The sequence below is a fragment of the Octopus sinensis genome, unplaced genomic scaffold, assembly GCF_006345805.1.
Source record: "Octopus sinensis unplaced genomic scaffold, ASM634580v1 Contig12956, whole genome shotgun sequence".
In the NCBI taxonomy this organism is placed as follows: Eukaryota; Metazoa; Mollusca; class Cephalopoda; order Octopoda; family Octopodidae; genus Octopus; species Octopus sinensis.
The window spans coordinates 153,561-172,154 of NW_021832829.1; the positions used below are offsets into that span (position 1 = coordinate 153,561).

Below are 18,594 nucleotides of genomic sequence, written 5' to 3' on the forward strand. Positions count from 1 at the left end.
GGGATTCCGACGAAAAAGATCCTGTGGTGATTGTTTCGGAGAACTCGAGAAAGTCATCTCGCTTAGTCTTGCTAATAATACAGCGACTATTGCTATCTGCCTCGATGTCTCAAAAGCTTTTGACAGCGTATGGCACCTGGGCCTCTTGGAAGTGTCGCCAAGAGCAAACCCGGTCTCTAAAAACGGTCAATTGGCTGAAGAGCTATTTATCAATGAGGAGGTCATAGATACGATGCGGAAACCGTTTGTCGGAATCTGTCGATCTCAAACAAGGCTCGGTCTTGAGCCCTCTGCTTTTTAATATTTACGTTGCTGATATTCCAAAACCGAAAGATCCTACCAGTCGTCTCATGATCTACGCGGACGACATATTAATAACGGATGCTTCGTGGAAAAAAGACATCTCGTGGAGGAAATTAAAAGGATACGTGACAAGAGTGGAAGAGTGGTGCATATCAAAAGGACTGACGCTCGCAAAAGAAAAGTGCACCGCCACTTGGATTGCAAAACAGGGAGCTAAACGAAAACCGCCGAGAAACCTCTATGGGTTTACAGTAACGGAGAACCTGAAATACCTTGGGGTTGAAGTTGGATCCAAGGGTTCTTACTTCAGATACATCGACTCGAGGAGAAGGAAATGCGCTCAAATTCTCAGGAGCATAATTCACTTCCACCTTTGCCCGGAAACGTTTTTATATGTTTATAAAACGTGCGTCGAACCATTGCTTACCTACGGGTTCGAGGGATGGTATCCTACTGCTGAAAGGGATGGCATTATCGCTAAGCTCGAAAAGACGAGGCGATATGCCATCAAATTGGCAAATGGACTCCAGTTGGACCAACCCATCCCTCAAGTGATGGAAGACGCGACGGAAACGGTTGGAAGTGTTCTTGAGAGAGCCTTTTCCTCTCGAATTAAATATAAAAAAAAAAAAAAAGGGAAACAACGAAGAAGAGGCATACGTTGTCTCATTAACTTTCTCCCTCTTTTTTCGGCTTTTCCGTTAATAAAAATTCATTCATTCATTCATTCATTTTTAAATAAAATGCAAAATCAATACGGTAATTATCTGGAAATGACTCGATGTTGGTTTTTTATGAACTCAGTAACTTCAATATTTTGGCAAAAATAATATTAAAATCAACAAAAGAATGAACAGAAAAAGAAAATAAATTCCGAAAGGTAGTTTTTATTAAAAATTTTATACATAACCGATCTGGCGCCCCGACCTATCTGGACGGTGACATTAAATAATAACGTGTTAAATTTAAAATAAATTTGTTTTTGTATGAAAAATATAAAAATTATTATAATGTTATGGTACATGACAAAAATTATTATAATGTTATGGTACATGACAATTTGTATCACCCCAACCAGTGATCTCGTAAAATCAAATAATTTTTTAAATAGTTAAAGAAAGTAAATTTAAATTTGGATGTAAAAAATTAAGTCATAAAAATGGATATTTGTGAAAATAGAGTTATATTTTAACTAAATTTACGAGTATTATAATGTTTTGGTACAGACTGTACTTGATCTATTCAGATTCATAGCAAATATTATGAGTCTGATGAACAAAACACTCAATTGCAATTAACTGGTTTTTTATTGAAAAATAAAAATTGTAGTTATCCATCTTGGTTATATTATTAAAGTAAAATATCGAACAGAAGAGATTTTTGGAGAAAACCTCAAAATTGGGGAAAAATTTCCCCAATTCGGGGTCGCACTATATTACTTTTTGTTAACAATTTTTACTAAAATAAATTCCATGATGACATTTCATACACAATAACAATAATAATTAAATTCTCAATTACCCTAATGATTATTTGCCATTTTATTTTCAAGTTTTTCTATTTGAAGGGTTTCATTACTAAAGGATACTCGTACAAACTTTTTTGATGCTTAGTTTGTCTAATTTAAAATCCAGCGGACTTTTCTCTTCAAATCAGTGACCAATCTTTTTTTTCACTTTCTATACTTGCTTCAGTTACAAGGCTACAGTCTGATTTATCTGCTCTTCAGTGATTTATAATATGTCTGTGTTCACAAATCATAGTCCCCAATGCTTTCTTCAACACGAAGTACTTCAATACATAACTTTGTCAGCATAGTTCTTTAAAACACGAAAAAAACACGCCTCTCCATTGCCGTAATCAGCGGCAACTGTTTTGCAATCAGTGAGGCTGGGAGGGCGCCCTAAATTGCGTAGTCTTAAACAATCTTTCTCCTTTTCTAACTGTCTTTTCCAATAAAAAAAATTTGTCATAACAAATGGACTTATTTTGATATGCAGTTAAATTTCTCAAATTCTGTCAAAATTGGCAATTAAGTGAAATAACACATTTTTTAATCATATTTTCTTTGTTTTAATTTATATATTAAACAAATATTTTGTAACATTTAATATAATAATATATTATTATAACGTGGTTGTATTATGGTTGGTTGTTTAATTAAACTCATTTTAGGTTTTAATACGAAAGAGAGGACGGAAAACAGCAAGGCGACCAAATTTCAATAAGGTCCACCCAGTTAACAACAAACCCAAAACCAGGAAATATATGATTGACTGTTCAGCAGCATCAGAAGACAAACTTCTAAAACCCGAGGACCTGGTCGAATATCTTACCAAATCTATCAAGGTCAACGGAAAAACTGGAAATTTGACCAACCAAGTTTCCATTTCTACCCGAAATGACGTGGTCACCGTCGAGATATCTGTACGAATGGCTAAGCGAGCAATGAAGTACTATACCAAAAAATTCTTGAAATATAAGCAAATGAGGGATTATTTGAGGGTTGTGTCAAAAGATAAAAACTCATATCACCTATGCTACTATAAAATGGAGGGTGAAGATAATGAGGCCTAATTTTGATTTTTCGGATTCTTAATACTTTTTTTCCTTTTAAATGTTCTTAATCAATTATTTATGAGTGTTAGTTAGGCTTATGATGGCATGTTTTTTCAATTAGTTACCAAGTATGAATTAAGATTCGATTATTTTAAATGATGATAAAGAACTGCACTTGGACCTGAGATAACAGTATCCGGCACCCTTCAGGTCTGATTGGTAGATGAATGTTGTATATAAAATTGATTTTTTGAGTGGAGTGGACACTTTAAAAAAATTTGTAATAATAGCGAGAAAAGTATGATATCAGAACTAAGTGTCAATTTGTGACAACCGAGTGTATATTTAAAATTGAGTTCAGTCAGAGTTGAAAGACAAATGGGTTGAATATTTTTTGGCAAGTTTTAAAATTGGTAGTAGGCTGACTAGTAGGTTGATTCAAACACTAATACGGGCATTGTGGCCAATAATGTTTAGTATTTGAATTTTTTTAATAAAATACAGATCGAGCAAATGTGATAAAAAATTAATCGAAAGGAGAGCCAGCAGCCTGGCAGATCGCCAAACTGTTCCCCAGGATAACGGCGATCGAGAACCGCTGAAAAAGCCAGTCCACCTCCCGAGGATCGTGAGTGCGCATGAGATTTTGGCCCCGAGCTTGTGGAGGAACTTTTCCATCTTTAGACCAAGAGCACCCGACGACTCAACCGCTATCGGCATCACGAAAAACTCATCTAAAGGGCAGAATATTTGGATAGCTTTAAATCTTCAGCCTTCTTAGCAGTAGATTTAGTCTCCAGAGCACACTAAGTTAGATGTGAAGCAGAAAAAGTATCCCAGCAGGTTGCGTCCCATACGAGGCCTTTTCCGCCCTCAAAAAGGAAAAGGCTCATCCCATCAGGACGTTTCCCGTCATCGCCATCAAGACCCGGTGGTTCGAGGACCGAAGGAAATCCCGCCGAAATGAGGACCCTCCGTATGATGTCATTCATAGCCGAGTGCCTCGGAAAACGTCCGGCACTTCTCCTGCACGATAAAGGATGCAGACCGAAAGGATCAACAGTGCAGCCACAACGACATACGTGCAGGACACATTGTCTTAGTCAGAGGCGCAGAGAGATTCCGATCCTTACCGATTCATCGTCAAGGAGAGTGCCAGATGGGGCGTTCGGGAATGCACAAAGCCAAGGTCCACAAGCCGGGGATGCTGCCGAAAGAAGGCAAGCGCGGCGGTGTTGGTTGGACGACTCGAGCAGCAGATTGCAAGTTTGCTTGCATCATATTCGATCCCAGGCTCGTTGAGACATTCGATCTTCCGGAAAGTCAAGACCTTGTTCCTTCCAGACTTCGCTGAAATGAGCCACATTTGCCAAAAGAAAAGAGAGCTAAATATGAAAATGAGTTTTGATGAAATACAGAACTTGTTTAATAAGAATTGAGCAAGATTCGAGCCGATGTGACGCACGTGACTGGAAACCGATTTGATTATTGAAAGTTGACTAAAAAGAGAATTTCCCCCTGATCTTCTAAGATGTCGATCCCATCAAAACCTAGGCCATCTTGAAAATTCTAACACGGGGCTTACTAATTTTCAGTGCACTCATCCAAAAAATTGATTAAAGTATTCTCTGCACTTTAAAGAACAGCGAACATATTTTCGGTCCGATCATTCTATCGTCGAATGAACTAAATCTAATCTACCAGCCCCACTGAATAGACTAAACTCGTAGGATATTGGTCTGTCTAATTTGTATTTTTATATGTGAATAGTTTGCGTCGATCTTTTGACTCGAGTAATAATTCTAATTTTACCTCTAAAGAACTTATTATTATTGTAAGAACTGAATTTTATTTTGTTTGCCTAAATATAGAATTCTCAAATTAAATCAGTTATACGTGTGAATAATCGACAATTTTTTTAATTCTCGTTTCATATTTAGTCAGTTCGAGTAAACAAGTTAAAAAAATATGCGGGTTGCATTTCTTTACAATTTGGAATTTTACCTTTCATTTTATATATTAAATTAATGAAAACAAATCAATATCAAAGAAATATACTTTTGTCCCTAAAGCTTTGACGCAATGCATCACTAAGCACCCTAATAATTATTTGACCACAAAAAATATTAAAAGTGAGTATTATTAGTAAGTGGTGGATCCCCCGACTCCAAAGAAATTACCGACTGCCCCAAACTGTTTGTAATAACCTAAGAAATGACATCATTTGGTTGACCTTTTCGAGACCTTGTGCAATATATTTGTTTCTGTTGATTTTTGTAGGCCTCTCTTTGCTTTAAAAGAGTTTCGGTTATTAATGACTTGATTCGGTTCTGCTCGATTTGAGAAGCCAGTTTGTGGTTGAACGTTAATTTCCCGTCCCTGAGTTCCCATGATGTCATTGGAAGCAGCCTAAATATGTGGGGTAAACGAACTGTCAAAATACTCTTAATCTCACAAATTTATTTTATTTTTTTCAAATACAAAAAATTTTTTAAATAATTAACAAAAAAATCATTTAAATTTGAAATAATCGACTATATATTTGTTAGATCTATCTTAAAAAACTTTCATAATAACGAATTTTAAGATAATTTTTCTGGAATTTATACGTTTATTAAATCCATAAATTAAGTTCTCTAAACCAGGCATGCCCACGAGCATTTAATTGATGGTCCTTTTTTGATATCTAATGTTTAACAACAATATTAGTTACAATTCAAATCAAATAAAATATTTTATTCCCATTACCAACTTAGTTATATCGGGCTCAATATTTGACAATAATATTTGTAGATCACCTCTATTGACAACATAAAGTCTATTCCTAGTTTTTGAAGTGATACTGCTTTGCTGAAGCAACATTCAACAAATAGGTTGATGAAAAATTAACAAAAAATTGACTTCTCGTCTGGACTTTGTTAAATCAGCGTTTATTTAAAAAATTCTTAATGCTTTTCGAAAGCTTAAATTGCCATAATTTCAGATTGCAAATCTATTATGTACTTTTTATTTCGATTTCACCTGCGAAAGTTTTTATGAATAGATTAATAATCTATAGGGGGATAACTAAGTTGAAGAGATCTATATATCATGTTTTAACATCAGTGTACATTTAAAATGGCGTAATAATTGAGAAATTAATGAATTAATTAAAGTGGCAAAATATTTTATCCAGATTGCTTCGTATCCGCCTCCTCCTGCCAGATTCATGAACCGGGATACAGGGCGTGTGCTCGACAGGTTCCACTAATGTCTCGTGGTCGGACATCATTCAGTGTCTTCCTTCCGACCAAACAATTTTAGGTCGTCCATGAACAGCAAGTGGTTCGTGGAGTATACCTGAGGACTATTGCGGACTTGTCCACTAGCAAATTTGGGAATTTTGCATTCAATATTCAACTCAGGGGGTCCAGAACAAGAACAAAAATTTGCGGCGATAAAGAATCACCCTGCAAGATCCCTCTCTCCATCTCACTTCACCAATCTCTTTTTGATTAAATCTCAGCTTGATCTTCCATTTCGTGACAAGTCCCTTTATAAAATCCACAATCTAACGGGGAGGCCGGAGTTCTCAAAGATTTGGTACAGAAACTCGTGGTCGATAGAGTCAAAAAAACCTTTTTTACATCAACCCAGGAAGAAGGCAAATTATTCCCATTTTGTTGATGGATACATTGGTTAAGCAATGCCTGCTCTTTGGCTCCCTGGCACATTCTTCTCGTCCCTAATTGATTGTCGCTGATCAAATTGTATGCTTCAATGTAGTCCGTCAATTTTCTGTTCACACATTTTGTTACAAGTTTATATAGATTTGGCATGCAAATAATCGCCCTCAGGTCCTTGGATGAGTCACAATTTTTTTTGGAATAAGATGGGCAATTCCGGTGTAGAATTTTTAAAGTTTTTTTTTTGTTTTTTTATTTTTTTGTTTTTAAATTATTCATTTTTATTTGTTTTTCTTTATTTTTTTGTTATTTTCTAAAAATTCAACCGGATTGAATTTTTAAACTCCTTAGATCCCTCTGGAATGCCGAATCATCTTTTAAAGTTAAAGATAGGCGTTCCAGTGGTTTTATTACGAAATCTTGCGCCACCTAAATTATGCAACGGAACGAGGTTAGTTATCAAAAATTTGATGGCTAACGTAATAGAGGCGACGATATTAACAGGTAAGTATAGAGGTGAGGATGTTTATATTCCACGAATTCCGATAATTTCTGATGAATTACCATTTAGATTTAAAAGGCTGCAATTTCCTTTGAGGATGAGTTTTGCAATGACAATAAACAAGGCCCAGGGACAGTCATTAAAGGTAGTTGGGTTATTTTTAGAGTGAGTGCTTTTCACATGGACAGCTGTATGTGGGATGCTCGAGGGTAGGCAGAAGAGAAAATTTATTCATATATGCCAAGGAAGGACGGACGACAAACATCGTTTATCAACAGGCGATAGAATAGGGTTACATTAAACCAGGTAGTTTTATACATCTACATAAACTTATAGTTGTTTGATGAAACAGGCCCTCCGCAGGAGCTAGGTCGCGGTGAGCGAAGCGAGCTGCCGAGCTAGTAAACCAATAAAAACCATTGTAGCGTGTAATTTAATTATAATTAATTATTGATTTTTAATCAGATTAATTAACAAATTATGATTGTCCAATGAAAAAAATTATTGTTTATTAAAATAAATAACTCGGGTTCCGGTTCCGCCGTGGTTCGGCCTTTTACCGGCGACATTTTATTAAAGTTTGTTTTGATTTATTTGCTTTTGTTTTCAACGACGAAAAAGGATTTATTCAATTTAAATCAGTCCGCTGTGCGAGACTAAATGTTGAGGATGATATTAAGGTGTGTTTTTATCAAAGGATTCAGAGATATACAAATTATTCGTCAATAAACAACATTATCTATTAATTGAATAATTTTTTTCTTAGTTATTTTAAACTCGATAAGGGATACGCGAATTGAGGCTGACTTATATGAAGAACTTCTCAAATTCTTCAGACCAATTTCCTAGAGCAGATCCACTTGATCAATATTGAAGAATTTTTAAAGAAATATTGCAGAATTTTTAAGGCAAAGATGCTCTATAAAAATTATTACTGATATGCCATAAATCGAGGACGAATTCTTAATAAAACAGACAAAGACGAAAAATCAAAAAAGAAAGCTAATTATTTTACAGTATTAGGCAATACGAGGTCTTTTTCGATTTCTTGCAATTTTTTGACTTAATCTTAGGAAAAATTTATTTACAAAGTGATAACAAGTGACAAGTAGCGTTTCCCTACATTACTGCCAATCTCTGTTCTATTATTCTTGAAATCTCTAAATTTCTAATAAAGTATGAATAACGATGTCAATTTTCATAAATGGATCAATTTTGTCATTCTTTAATGCTTTATCTGGCTTTACTTTTCTCTAGACATGTTTTTGCTGATTCTAATATTACTGAAAAAGTTTCTATTTAGTATACAAATATATTGTAGAAAAGGCTCGTCGTTTTAATTAAAGATGTACTAACAGATTTTCTACAGATTTCTGGTAATTTTCTCTAATGAAATTATTTTTGTAGAATCAGAGTTGGGTTTTGACATTGATTTTGACAAATTCAAGGCATTGATCATTTTGTATAATTCCTTTAGAAAATGTTACAATCTAATACCAATATTGATTCAGGTGAAATTGATAATAATTATTCTAGACCAGTGGTTCTCAAACTTTTTTTCCTTGCGTACCCCTTGCCATCTAAATAATTTTTCGCGTACCCCTTATCGATTTTTAAAAAATTAAGGAAAAAAAAAATATTTAATTAATGAGATGGATGGTGTTGTTTATCAATCACTAATCTATCGATTTCTGGATCCTATAAGTTGAACAGGGAAGGGGACAACACAGAACCCTGCGGTACCCCATTTGGAAGATAGCGTTGTTTTGAACAGTGGTCCATAAGGAAGACGTATCCCGATAAGAAGTTTTCAAGCCAGGATTTGAAGTTTGAGTTTAGGTCTGTCTTTAAAATTTTGTTGATGAGTTTTTGTTGAGTCCAGTGGTTTAAAACTATGTTGAGTATGGCAAGTTGGCAAATGTTTGGATATTCGGGCAAGGATTAATCTTTCAAGGATTTTAGCTAGGGTAAAATAACTAATTGGTTAATTTGATTTTATTTAGTTTTTATAACTAGTAATATTAAAGAAATTTCAAGTTTACAAAATCAAAATTGTGTCTGTGCTTCTTGTGTGATTTAATTGAATTATATAGATTAATTTTCGAATCTTTTACCAAATTATTAAAAGATGAAAACAGCTTTGGATGCAAATCTAACAAAATTGATGAAATCAATTTTCACTCAGCGGAAATATCTGTCGCCCAATATATTTAAGCGATGCATGCTATCCACAAATACTAACCCATCTCACTGTATAAAAGATGATGGAAATAATCAAAAAACTGAATCTTTTATATCGCTTTTGAGAAAGTATGTTTTTAATTGAGTTTCTATTGTTAATTGACTATACTTGATTTATCTAGTTCACCATTTATCCGACTTGGTGATCCCAAGAATAAAATTTTAATTGGAAATGTCACCATTGTTACAAAATCAGATATATATGTGGACTACGGGGGAAAATTTAACGCAATTGTGAAAAATTCTTTTAAAAACGAGTTAATATTAAAATTAATTATTTTCTTTAGGGAAAATATTAAAAGAAACACGAAGGTATACTTGCTACTTAATGAACATGAAAAAGTGGCTAATTATGGGGAAAAGCATTGGATAACTCTGAAAGAGGCGGATGCAATTTTACTGGGAGTTTGTAAAGATCAATAATAAAAAAATATTAACTTTTAGTTTTGTGTAACAATTATGACTTAATTGATCAATGATGCTTTAATTTTTCCATAGTCCTAATTTTTATTTATTTATCGCTAGCTTTTAAACGAATCTGATATTTAAACTTTGAAAATATCAATGAACTGAAAATATTAAATTGATATAAATACAATTAGATATAAAACTTAAAGATTAAAACGACTTTAAAATATATAAATGAAATTCTTTAATAAAATTTTTAACATTTAAACTTGTTCGCACAATCGCAGTCCTGAGTCACACACTTGGCTAGAGTTCCTGCATTTTTCAAAAGTCGTGTTTTCTGTAGTTTTGTAAATATCTTGGAACGGCATTATTCCGCAATTTTTGCGGAATATTGTTAGCGACCAGTAATAGCTTCTTGTTTTTAATAGTATCATAGTTTTTGTCTCATTGTCCACTTTCAAATTAGTAATTTATAGATTCGTTTATGTATCAAAATAATCATATTATTTTTATAGAATGCAATTTTTGGAAATAAAATCGAAGAATCAGACCAATCAACAATCTTCCTCAAAAAATTACTAGCAATATCAATATCCAGTATAACATACAACCGGGCGATTTTCCCCGAATCCGCCTATAATAATCATACCATTGACGATCTGAACTTGAAGATTCTCAGTGAGAAATCAGATTGCCTGAGTGCTCAGAAAATCATCAAATGGCTGAGAGGGGCTTTGACGCTATAAACAGAAAATTTGTATTTTTTAATTATATAATTTAGCTGAGGGCGATTGTTTTGGAGGTAACATTTGATAGCAATAAACTTAATTAAATAGTTTTTAAACGACGAAAATAGATCAGAAGTATTTTCCCACTGACCTGTTATTTTTAGAAAATTATTGAAAAAATACACATTAAAATTTTTTATTTTAATGAAAATAAATTAGACATTTACAAGTTAGTTTTAGTAAATATATTTTATAGTTAAAACAATCGAATACAAACTTTATTTTCTGAAATGGACAATAAATCCGCAACATTTAAACCTGTTCGCACAATCGCAGTCCTGACTCACACACTTGGGCCACTTCCGTCTGAAATAAAAATAAACATGAAACTATTTTATTATAACGAAAGTGAATATATTATTCGAATATTTTGGTTACTCCTGTTGACTATGAACACAAGGAATTATTCCAACAGCTGAACCTCTTAATAAATTCACTGAAGATTGCATCTCAGTTAACGTCGGCTCAGTTCAGACGGTTTTTATTATTATTATTATTATTAGAACCAAGATCACCGTCCAAAACATAAAACTAATTAATCAGGTGATCCCGGCTTCTCTGAGGAGGGTCCTCAACTTTGCCCGGTGCTCCTCCCTTGTCCCGGCACAATTTCTGTGAGGGCGCGGTGGTGGTGTTTTTGGCCCTGTAGCCCCGAGGTTTCTTCTCAAGATTTCATTAAATGGGGCGATGAGTAGATGTTTTTCGGTCCCTGCAGTGCTTTTCGGAAGCGATCTTGAGTTTTCTCGATTTCAGCGCGGTTCGTTCCACTGATAAACCCTCCCCACGCCTCACAAGCATAGCTAAGGGAGGGTTCGATGAATTGCCGGTATAAGGCTTGTCGTGCGGGGAAGCTGATACACTGTCTGCATTTACGAAGAAACACTTTCAAGATGTTCAGTTTCTTCATGCACCTCGTAGTAATATTATCGACTTGTTGAGAAAAACACATATGACTGTCGTAAGTCACCCCGAGGATTTTCTGAGATTTTTGAAACGGGATTTCCATGTTATTTAGGTACAGGTTCACCACCGTTTTCCCAAGCTTCCTTGCTGAGGTCATAAGCGTGGTAACCGATTTTTCCGAACTCGTTGGTAGTCGGTTTAGCGAGAGCCAACTTTCGAGATTGTTAAGGTGGTTCTGCAGTTTTGTACTCGCCGTGTTCACCTCACGGCTCCGGGTAGCAATTACGATATCGTCAGCGTATGATAAAATGATTGAGTCTTTGTCGTTTGGTAGCGGAAGATCCGATAAGAATAAGTTGAACAGGGCTGGTGAAAGGGGGGAGCCTTGAGGGACCCCGTTTGGAAAGTATCGAGACATCGATCTTGTATTGTTTTGTTGGATTCTGCCTCTTCGGCCGCTGAGGAAGTTAGCTAGCCACATTTTCAGTCTTGGGTGAATTCCACTAAGGTATATTTTCCTGGTCAGTATTTTTCTGGGGACGGAGTCAAAAGCCTTATGGATATCCACTGAGCACATAACCGTTTTTTGGTTATACGGTTTGGTAGATAGTCCATCTGAGATGAAGTTCGTCAGAGTGACAAGGTGCGAGGTGGTTGATTTACCACATTTAAATCCATGTTGAAAGTCCAAATCCGGGAGATATTGTTTGATGTGGTTGAGTATAAGTTTTTCCAGAACTTTGGAAAGGACGCAGAGGAAAGATATTGGCCTGTAGGACGCCGGGTTGTCTTTTGGTCTCCCTGGTTTCAGAATAGGACGAATGTGTGCCATTTTCCATAGTGTGGGTATTGCGTTGTTGTTTATAGAAAAGTTGTAAATTTGACAGAGAGCTGATATTGCCACCGGTCCTAGGTTTTTCACCAGGATAGTAGGAATTCCGTCGGGTCCACAAGAGCCAGTGCTTCTTAAATTTCTGATGGTCTGAGACACCTCCTCTTGAGTGAGGATAATCATGTCCCGACATCTTCGAGGTTTCAACGACTTCAAGCGTGGTCCATCGTATTTCCTGTGGGGGATGTTGCTGATCCCAGCGTAGAACTTTATCAGTTTGTTGGTGAAGGGAACCGCATTATCCTCACCCGCTTCAAATCTCTCAGGGTTTGTGAATCTTCCTAGGGATGCCCATACTTTTGTTAGTGGGACCTCCGCATTTAATCCTCTGGCGAACTTTTCGGCCCTCCCGTACCGTTTGTCTTTTGCAGATTGTTTTATGACTTTATTCAGTAGTCTGATCCGATGCCGGTTATCTTTTGTAAGGTGAGAGCGACCTTTCAATGAGTTCCGTTCCTCGATTAGAGGTAGAATCCCCGACGGAAATTTTCTTACTGGTTTTGGGTAAATTTTCCTCATTTTTAAGAATAATTTTCTTCCAATCAAAATTGTTCGGTAGAAGTGCTTGAGGGCGTTGTCGATGGAGTCGAAATCATGTACATCAAAGTTAACCAGTGCTTTGTCAATGGAATAGGCAAAATTGACCCAATCTGCGTGCTTGTAGTCGTATTTCAGGTTGTGGAGCCCCTTTCTAATGGGCAATTTGACTTGGACTTTTATAATTAGCGGATTGTGATCGCTCCGTAGATCGTAGGTAACGCCCCATTTGACCAGAGGTGCGAGGTTAGAGGAGCAGAGGGTCAGATCGGGGGAGGTGGGCTTGTCCTTGGTGTTGTAAGGAGTTCTTGTGTGCAGTGAGGGGTTGTTCAGGATTACAAGGTTGTCCAATTGCTCGAGAATAGACTTTCCTCGGGAGTCAGCGGTTTGTGACTTTAACCAATGCGGGTGTTTTGCATTCAAGTCCCCAAAAATAATTAGATTATCGTGATTATCAAACGGGCGTAGATCTGTGATAAAATGTTTCGGGCACGATCCTGTTGGCGGGATATACATATTGCAAATCACTATGTTTCCAAGTGAGGTGGGGATAGTAATTGCAGAAAATTCCAGACTCGTGTTTTTGCTTCCTTTAGAGCTGAGCGAAGGGGAGCTCTCCTGGTAAGTGATTCCCTTCTTAATAAGTGTTATGAGACCGCCTCCACGGCCTGAGGGTCTGTCCAGGCGTTCCATGTGGTAGTTGGGGAAACGTGGAGACCTCGAAGAAGGATTGAGTTTTGTTTCTTGGAGTACACATATGTCGATATCATGCTTGATCAAAAAAGAGTTTAGTTCTGTTGATTTTCCAGTAACTCCGTTGATGTTCAGTTGGAGAATTGATATATGCCTCTTTGGGCCGGGATTAGGCTCCACATCCCCACTGATAGTGAGAAGGGCAAAACGGGAGAGTGAGGTCCACAGAGAAGGCCGCCCCGGACTGACGATAGTCGCGAGGGGATGAGGGAATGATTCTTTTTCTAATCCAATAACTGGATTTTTGCGCCACCACAAAAGGCGAATCACACGACGCATGGGTTTTGGGTGCACGGTTTTTGTTTGTTTTTAAATTTTAGCCGTGGCATGGGTTTTTTATTTTTTTAAGTTTTTCTGTAAAATCGACCGCTCTTGAAACATTAAGCTCTGATTTAATTTCACTTGATTCTCCTGCCTCTTCTGTAAATGACACGATATGTTAGCACCAATCTTTTTTATAAAGTGACGGGAGAATGTGTGGAGAGTCCAAATCTCGGTGTAACCTGTCCTTGTGGTTTTCAAGAAGTTATTATTCTTTTACTGACGACTAATGATAATTTGTAATAAAAATAAACATGCCCTTCCCGTCTCTGATGCAGAGGATTTTCTGCGATATCTGTCCGCTTTGCGACGGTGCAGGTACATTCCCGTCAGGATTCCGAAGGCAGTCAGGTTACTTGCTGCAGAGAGTCTTGCCACCTTGATTGGAAATGCCACGAAGAAACACTCCGACGCCCTTTCGTGGGCAAAACTATTCCTCTTTCCCGTCTACGCTTTGGGCGTCCCGATACAGCAACAAAGGGATGGGCAATCTCTTGCTAAAGTTTTGAAAGCGCAGATCGGTGAATTCATGTCCAATTTCGAGTCCGTCCTCTGCCCCCCTACCGAAGGGACGCACAAAGTTGAAATAAGGCCTTCAAAGGCATCTGAGGCCGAAAGGATACGGCGGCTGGTACGGACAAAACTCATGGAAGGGGACGTAAAGGCCGCTGTACGAACCATATCCTCGGACCTGGGCACCCTTCCATACAGCACTGCTACTGTTTCCGCATTGAAGGCGAAACATCCCAGCGCCCCTGAAGATTTTCGTGAATTCCACCTCCCTAATGTCATGCCACTAGTAGCCTCGGCCCCGGACGTCTCCGATAGCCTGAAATCCTTCCGCCGCAGCAGCTCTGGCGGTGTGGATGGCCTAAGGCCTGGGCATGTTCGTGATTTGATATGCCGGCTCTCAGGGGAAAACAATACTACCTTGCTCAAAAAGATCGTCGAACTCTCTAACAAGATTCTGTCCGGCGACTTATGCTCTTTTGCCCGTGAACTGATCTTCTCCTCATGTTTGACGGCCCTAAAGAAGGCGGATGGCGGAGTTCGCCCCATTGCTATCGGAAACATTTTCCGAAGGATTGCTTCCAAGATAGCAAGCAAGGCAGGCTCTGGGGAACTTCTATCGTACTTCGTACCAACACAGCTCGGAGTTGGTGTCCGAGGAGGCGCTGAGGCCGGGATCCATGCTCTACGTGAGTTTGTTTTTTCTTCCACGGATTCCCAACGAATTCTGGCCAAGATCGACTTAAAGAATGCATTCAATTCTGTTAGAAGCGACTGTATTCTTGAAGCTTGCGCCAAAAAAATTCCGCACATCCTACCGATTGTCAATTTGGCATACTCCAAGCCTTCCGCGCTTGTATTCGGAACAACAATACTTGATTCTGCCAATGGAGTTCAACAAGGTGACCCTCTAGGTTCTCTTTTATTCTCCCTCGCAATTCACCAAACAACGAGATCGTGTAAAAATGATCTTAACATGTGGTATTTGGATGATGGAGTAATTGGAGGAACCCCCGAAGGCATCTTGGAAACGCTGAAGTCTCTTGTTTTTAATTTTGGAGCGCTTGGGCTTGAATTCAACTGCGGCAAATGCGAAATTGTGAATGTCAACACGGACGAACTTTCCTTTCGTAAGTGGATGACCGAATTCAACAAACTGCTACCTGGATGCACCTTCCCCCTCAAAGAAGACTTGATTTTTCTTGGATCTCCTATTTTTGAAAGTGGTATCAAAGCTGTTATGAAGGCTAAAATTTCGGAATTTTCCTTTCTCTCTGAAAAATTACGTTGTGTGGATAGCCACATTGGGCTCTTTTTAATGAGGAACTGTCTATCTATTCCGAAGTTAACATATTTTTTGGGGACGGCCCAATGCTATCAGGAAACAGATCTTCTCGAAGACTATTCTGAGCATATGAGAGCTTGCACAGAGGACATCCTCAACGTTAGCTTCGATACGCAGTCGTGGAGACAGGCGACTCTTCCAATTTCCCTGGGAGGGATCGGCTTGATCACCCCGGCAGATTCAGCGCACGGCGCATATTTTTCCTCAGTACTCTCGTCCAGAGATATGATCGACACTGTTCTTTCTCAAATAAACGAACAGAGGAAATCATTTGCTGTGGATGATTGCGTCGCCGTATGGGAAAAGCTGGGATTGCCATTGCCATCTGATGTGACCTGCCAATCGGAGTGGACGTCGAAAATCCACGCCAATACGTTTTCATGCCTAAAGGAAACCATGGACCATAGAAGGTTGGCTTGTTTACAAGCGGGCAGCCAGCCCCTAAGCGGCGCGTGGCTAAACTGTTACCCTTGTAATACAACTGGCTGCCTTCTTAATGATGAAGCTGTAAGAATTGGAGTTTGTCTGCGCCTCGGTCTACGCGTTTATGAAAAACCATAATGCCGGTGCGGCGTGTGGACTGACGAGTTTGGATATCACTCCCTCTCATGTCGAAACGGAATTGGACGTTTCTCACGGCATTCCGAACTGAACCAGATCATCTGTCGATCTCTTCGAACTGCGGGATTCCACACACAATTGGAACCTGCAGGGATTTTCGTAGAGGACGGCAGAAGACCCGATGGGATGATCACATTTCCATTTCAAAGGGGAAAGTGTCTGGTTTGGGATGTCACGTGTGTGAACTCCTTTTCTAATCAGAATATCAAATTATGCATCGAGAATCCTGGAGCCCCGTCTGAACGGGCTGAGAAGAGAAAAGCTGAGAAATACGCTGGAATTGGGAATGGGAGAGTGTTTGTCCCCCTGGCTGTTGAGACGTCAGGAATACAGGGGCCTTCTACTCGGACCCTACTCCAGCGCATTGCCTCATTAATCGAAAGGGTTACCGGCGACCCGTGTGAGCACCGGTATTTAATCGAAAGAATATCTATAGCAATAGTCAGAGGCAATACTCTGGCTATCTGCCAATGACCATTTTTCTTTTGATATAAAACAATTAAACAATAAATTTGTAATATTTGTAAACATTGGCAATTTGTTTCTCAATTATTGAAGAAAAATAAGCCCCATCGATCCACGTGTGCTATAATTGTGCCAAAGTTATCTTAAGATCTTTAATTTTATAAAAAAAACTCTCTCGGATGTCAAAGTGTGATTTTTTAATGATTTTCTAAGATTTGAAAAAGTATGAATGCACCAACCGATCTCTTGGTTCATTAAGTGCAAAGGCTGTTAAAGTTGATATAAAGTACCATCGCTTAGGATGTCTGTCTATTTCGACGTGATCTAATGGCGACAACTGAAACGCTAGAAATAGATTCAAATGTTGGCGACAACATTAGTGAGAGACTTGGAGTGAATCTGCGACAGCATCAGTCTTGGTTAAAAAACTAGAAAAGTGTCAATTTATAACAAAAAATGATCCACGGGCTAAAAAGTAAATATGAGAGTAATGGAAATATAGAGGGTGGATGATGGTTTGTAAATTGAAATTGGCTAAAGGACTTTTCGATTATTTTCCAATTCACTCTCAATGTATTTTTCAAGAAAAAAGAATTTCTTCATCGGTAAAATGTCATGATATCCTCAATATTTCTATTTCTAAGTGTTCTAGTGTTTATCAAAGTCATTTCTATAATTTTGTTATTGTTTTACTATAAAACCGTTTTATTGTGACAAATCCTAAAATTATATTTCATTTTAAGATGATGTATGGTTTCCATCAATTTGATTTTTTAGCCATATCGGGCACGGGGCCTGGATTTTGTTCAATGTCTCCGAAAAGAAGAAGGGCGAGTTTGATGAGCAAAAAAATCCTTGGCTGGAAGCAACGGCTTGCTTTACTGCCCCGACGTCACTTGAGGAATCCGATCAGACAAAGGGGGTAGTTGTTGGTCTTTTCGTAGTTAAAAACTATCATTTGTCACCACAGATGTGAAAAGGAACATAGATGACTTCTCAGCTGATCCAGGTTAAATTGGATCTTTTCAGTAACCTTTTGGATATCCTTATCCCGTGAAGCCAATACAATGTCATCCGTATATGACAGTAAAACATAATTGTCCTTTACGAGGGACGAAAGATCTTCCAGGAAAAGATTGAATAGAGCAGGAGATAAGGGAGAAGCTTAAAGTACTCTGTTGGAGAGAAGACGTGACATAGACTTTAGTCCTCCAAAACACCCTATCTCTTCGTCCACTTTAGAAAGTTGGTGATCCATAGTTTGAGTTTGTGTGGTAATTCTGTTTGAAATATTATACACAGCATTTTCTCCGACCTTCGAGAATTTTTTCCATACAATAAACATCGGCAATCGCTCAGTAAGATCAACCTGGATGACCAAAAGACCTCGAAATACATGGAAATCTGGCAAATCAGCGGCGGCGAAGTTTTCACTTAACGTATTATTAGGCAACCCACAAATATTCTTCCAATTATTCCAATTTCGACAAAATTATAGAATTACTTTTCAAGGCAATTCATTAATTTAATCAGGTCAGCCCAAATATAAAGCACCTCTGCAAATCCTCAAATTTAAAATTGAAGGCGATTGAGAATCATCGAGTGAAACCATAATGTCACATCTCCAGGTGGCAGTGAAGCCTCTCACATGCACACCAAACACGACCAAAACTACTCTCGAGGATAAGTGTGGAAAGTCATGATCAAAGCCAAAAATATCATCATCTCATTTAAAGTTAAGCAACTTGCTTCACCTGAGAGCACTCCCCTGGTGCTTC

At 37.9% G+C, this 18,594-nt stretch overlaps 1 protein-coding gene across 1 annotated transcript; it reads left to right on the top strand.

The window, feature by feature from the left end:
- The first annotated feature begins 14,104 nt into the window (after window positions 1–14,104).
- LOC115229508 lies at window positions 14,105–16,291 on the top strand. Its single transcript, XM_029799845.1, has one exon. It carries the CDS (start codon window positions 14,105–14,107, stop codon window positions 16,289–16,291), a length of 2,187 nt encoding a protein of 728 aa, XP_029655705.1.
- The last annotated feature ends 2,303 nt before the right edge of the window (window positions 16,292–18,594 follow it).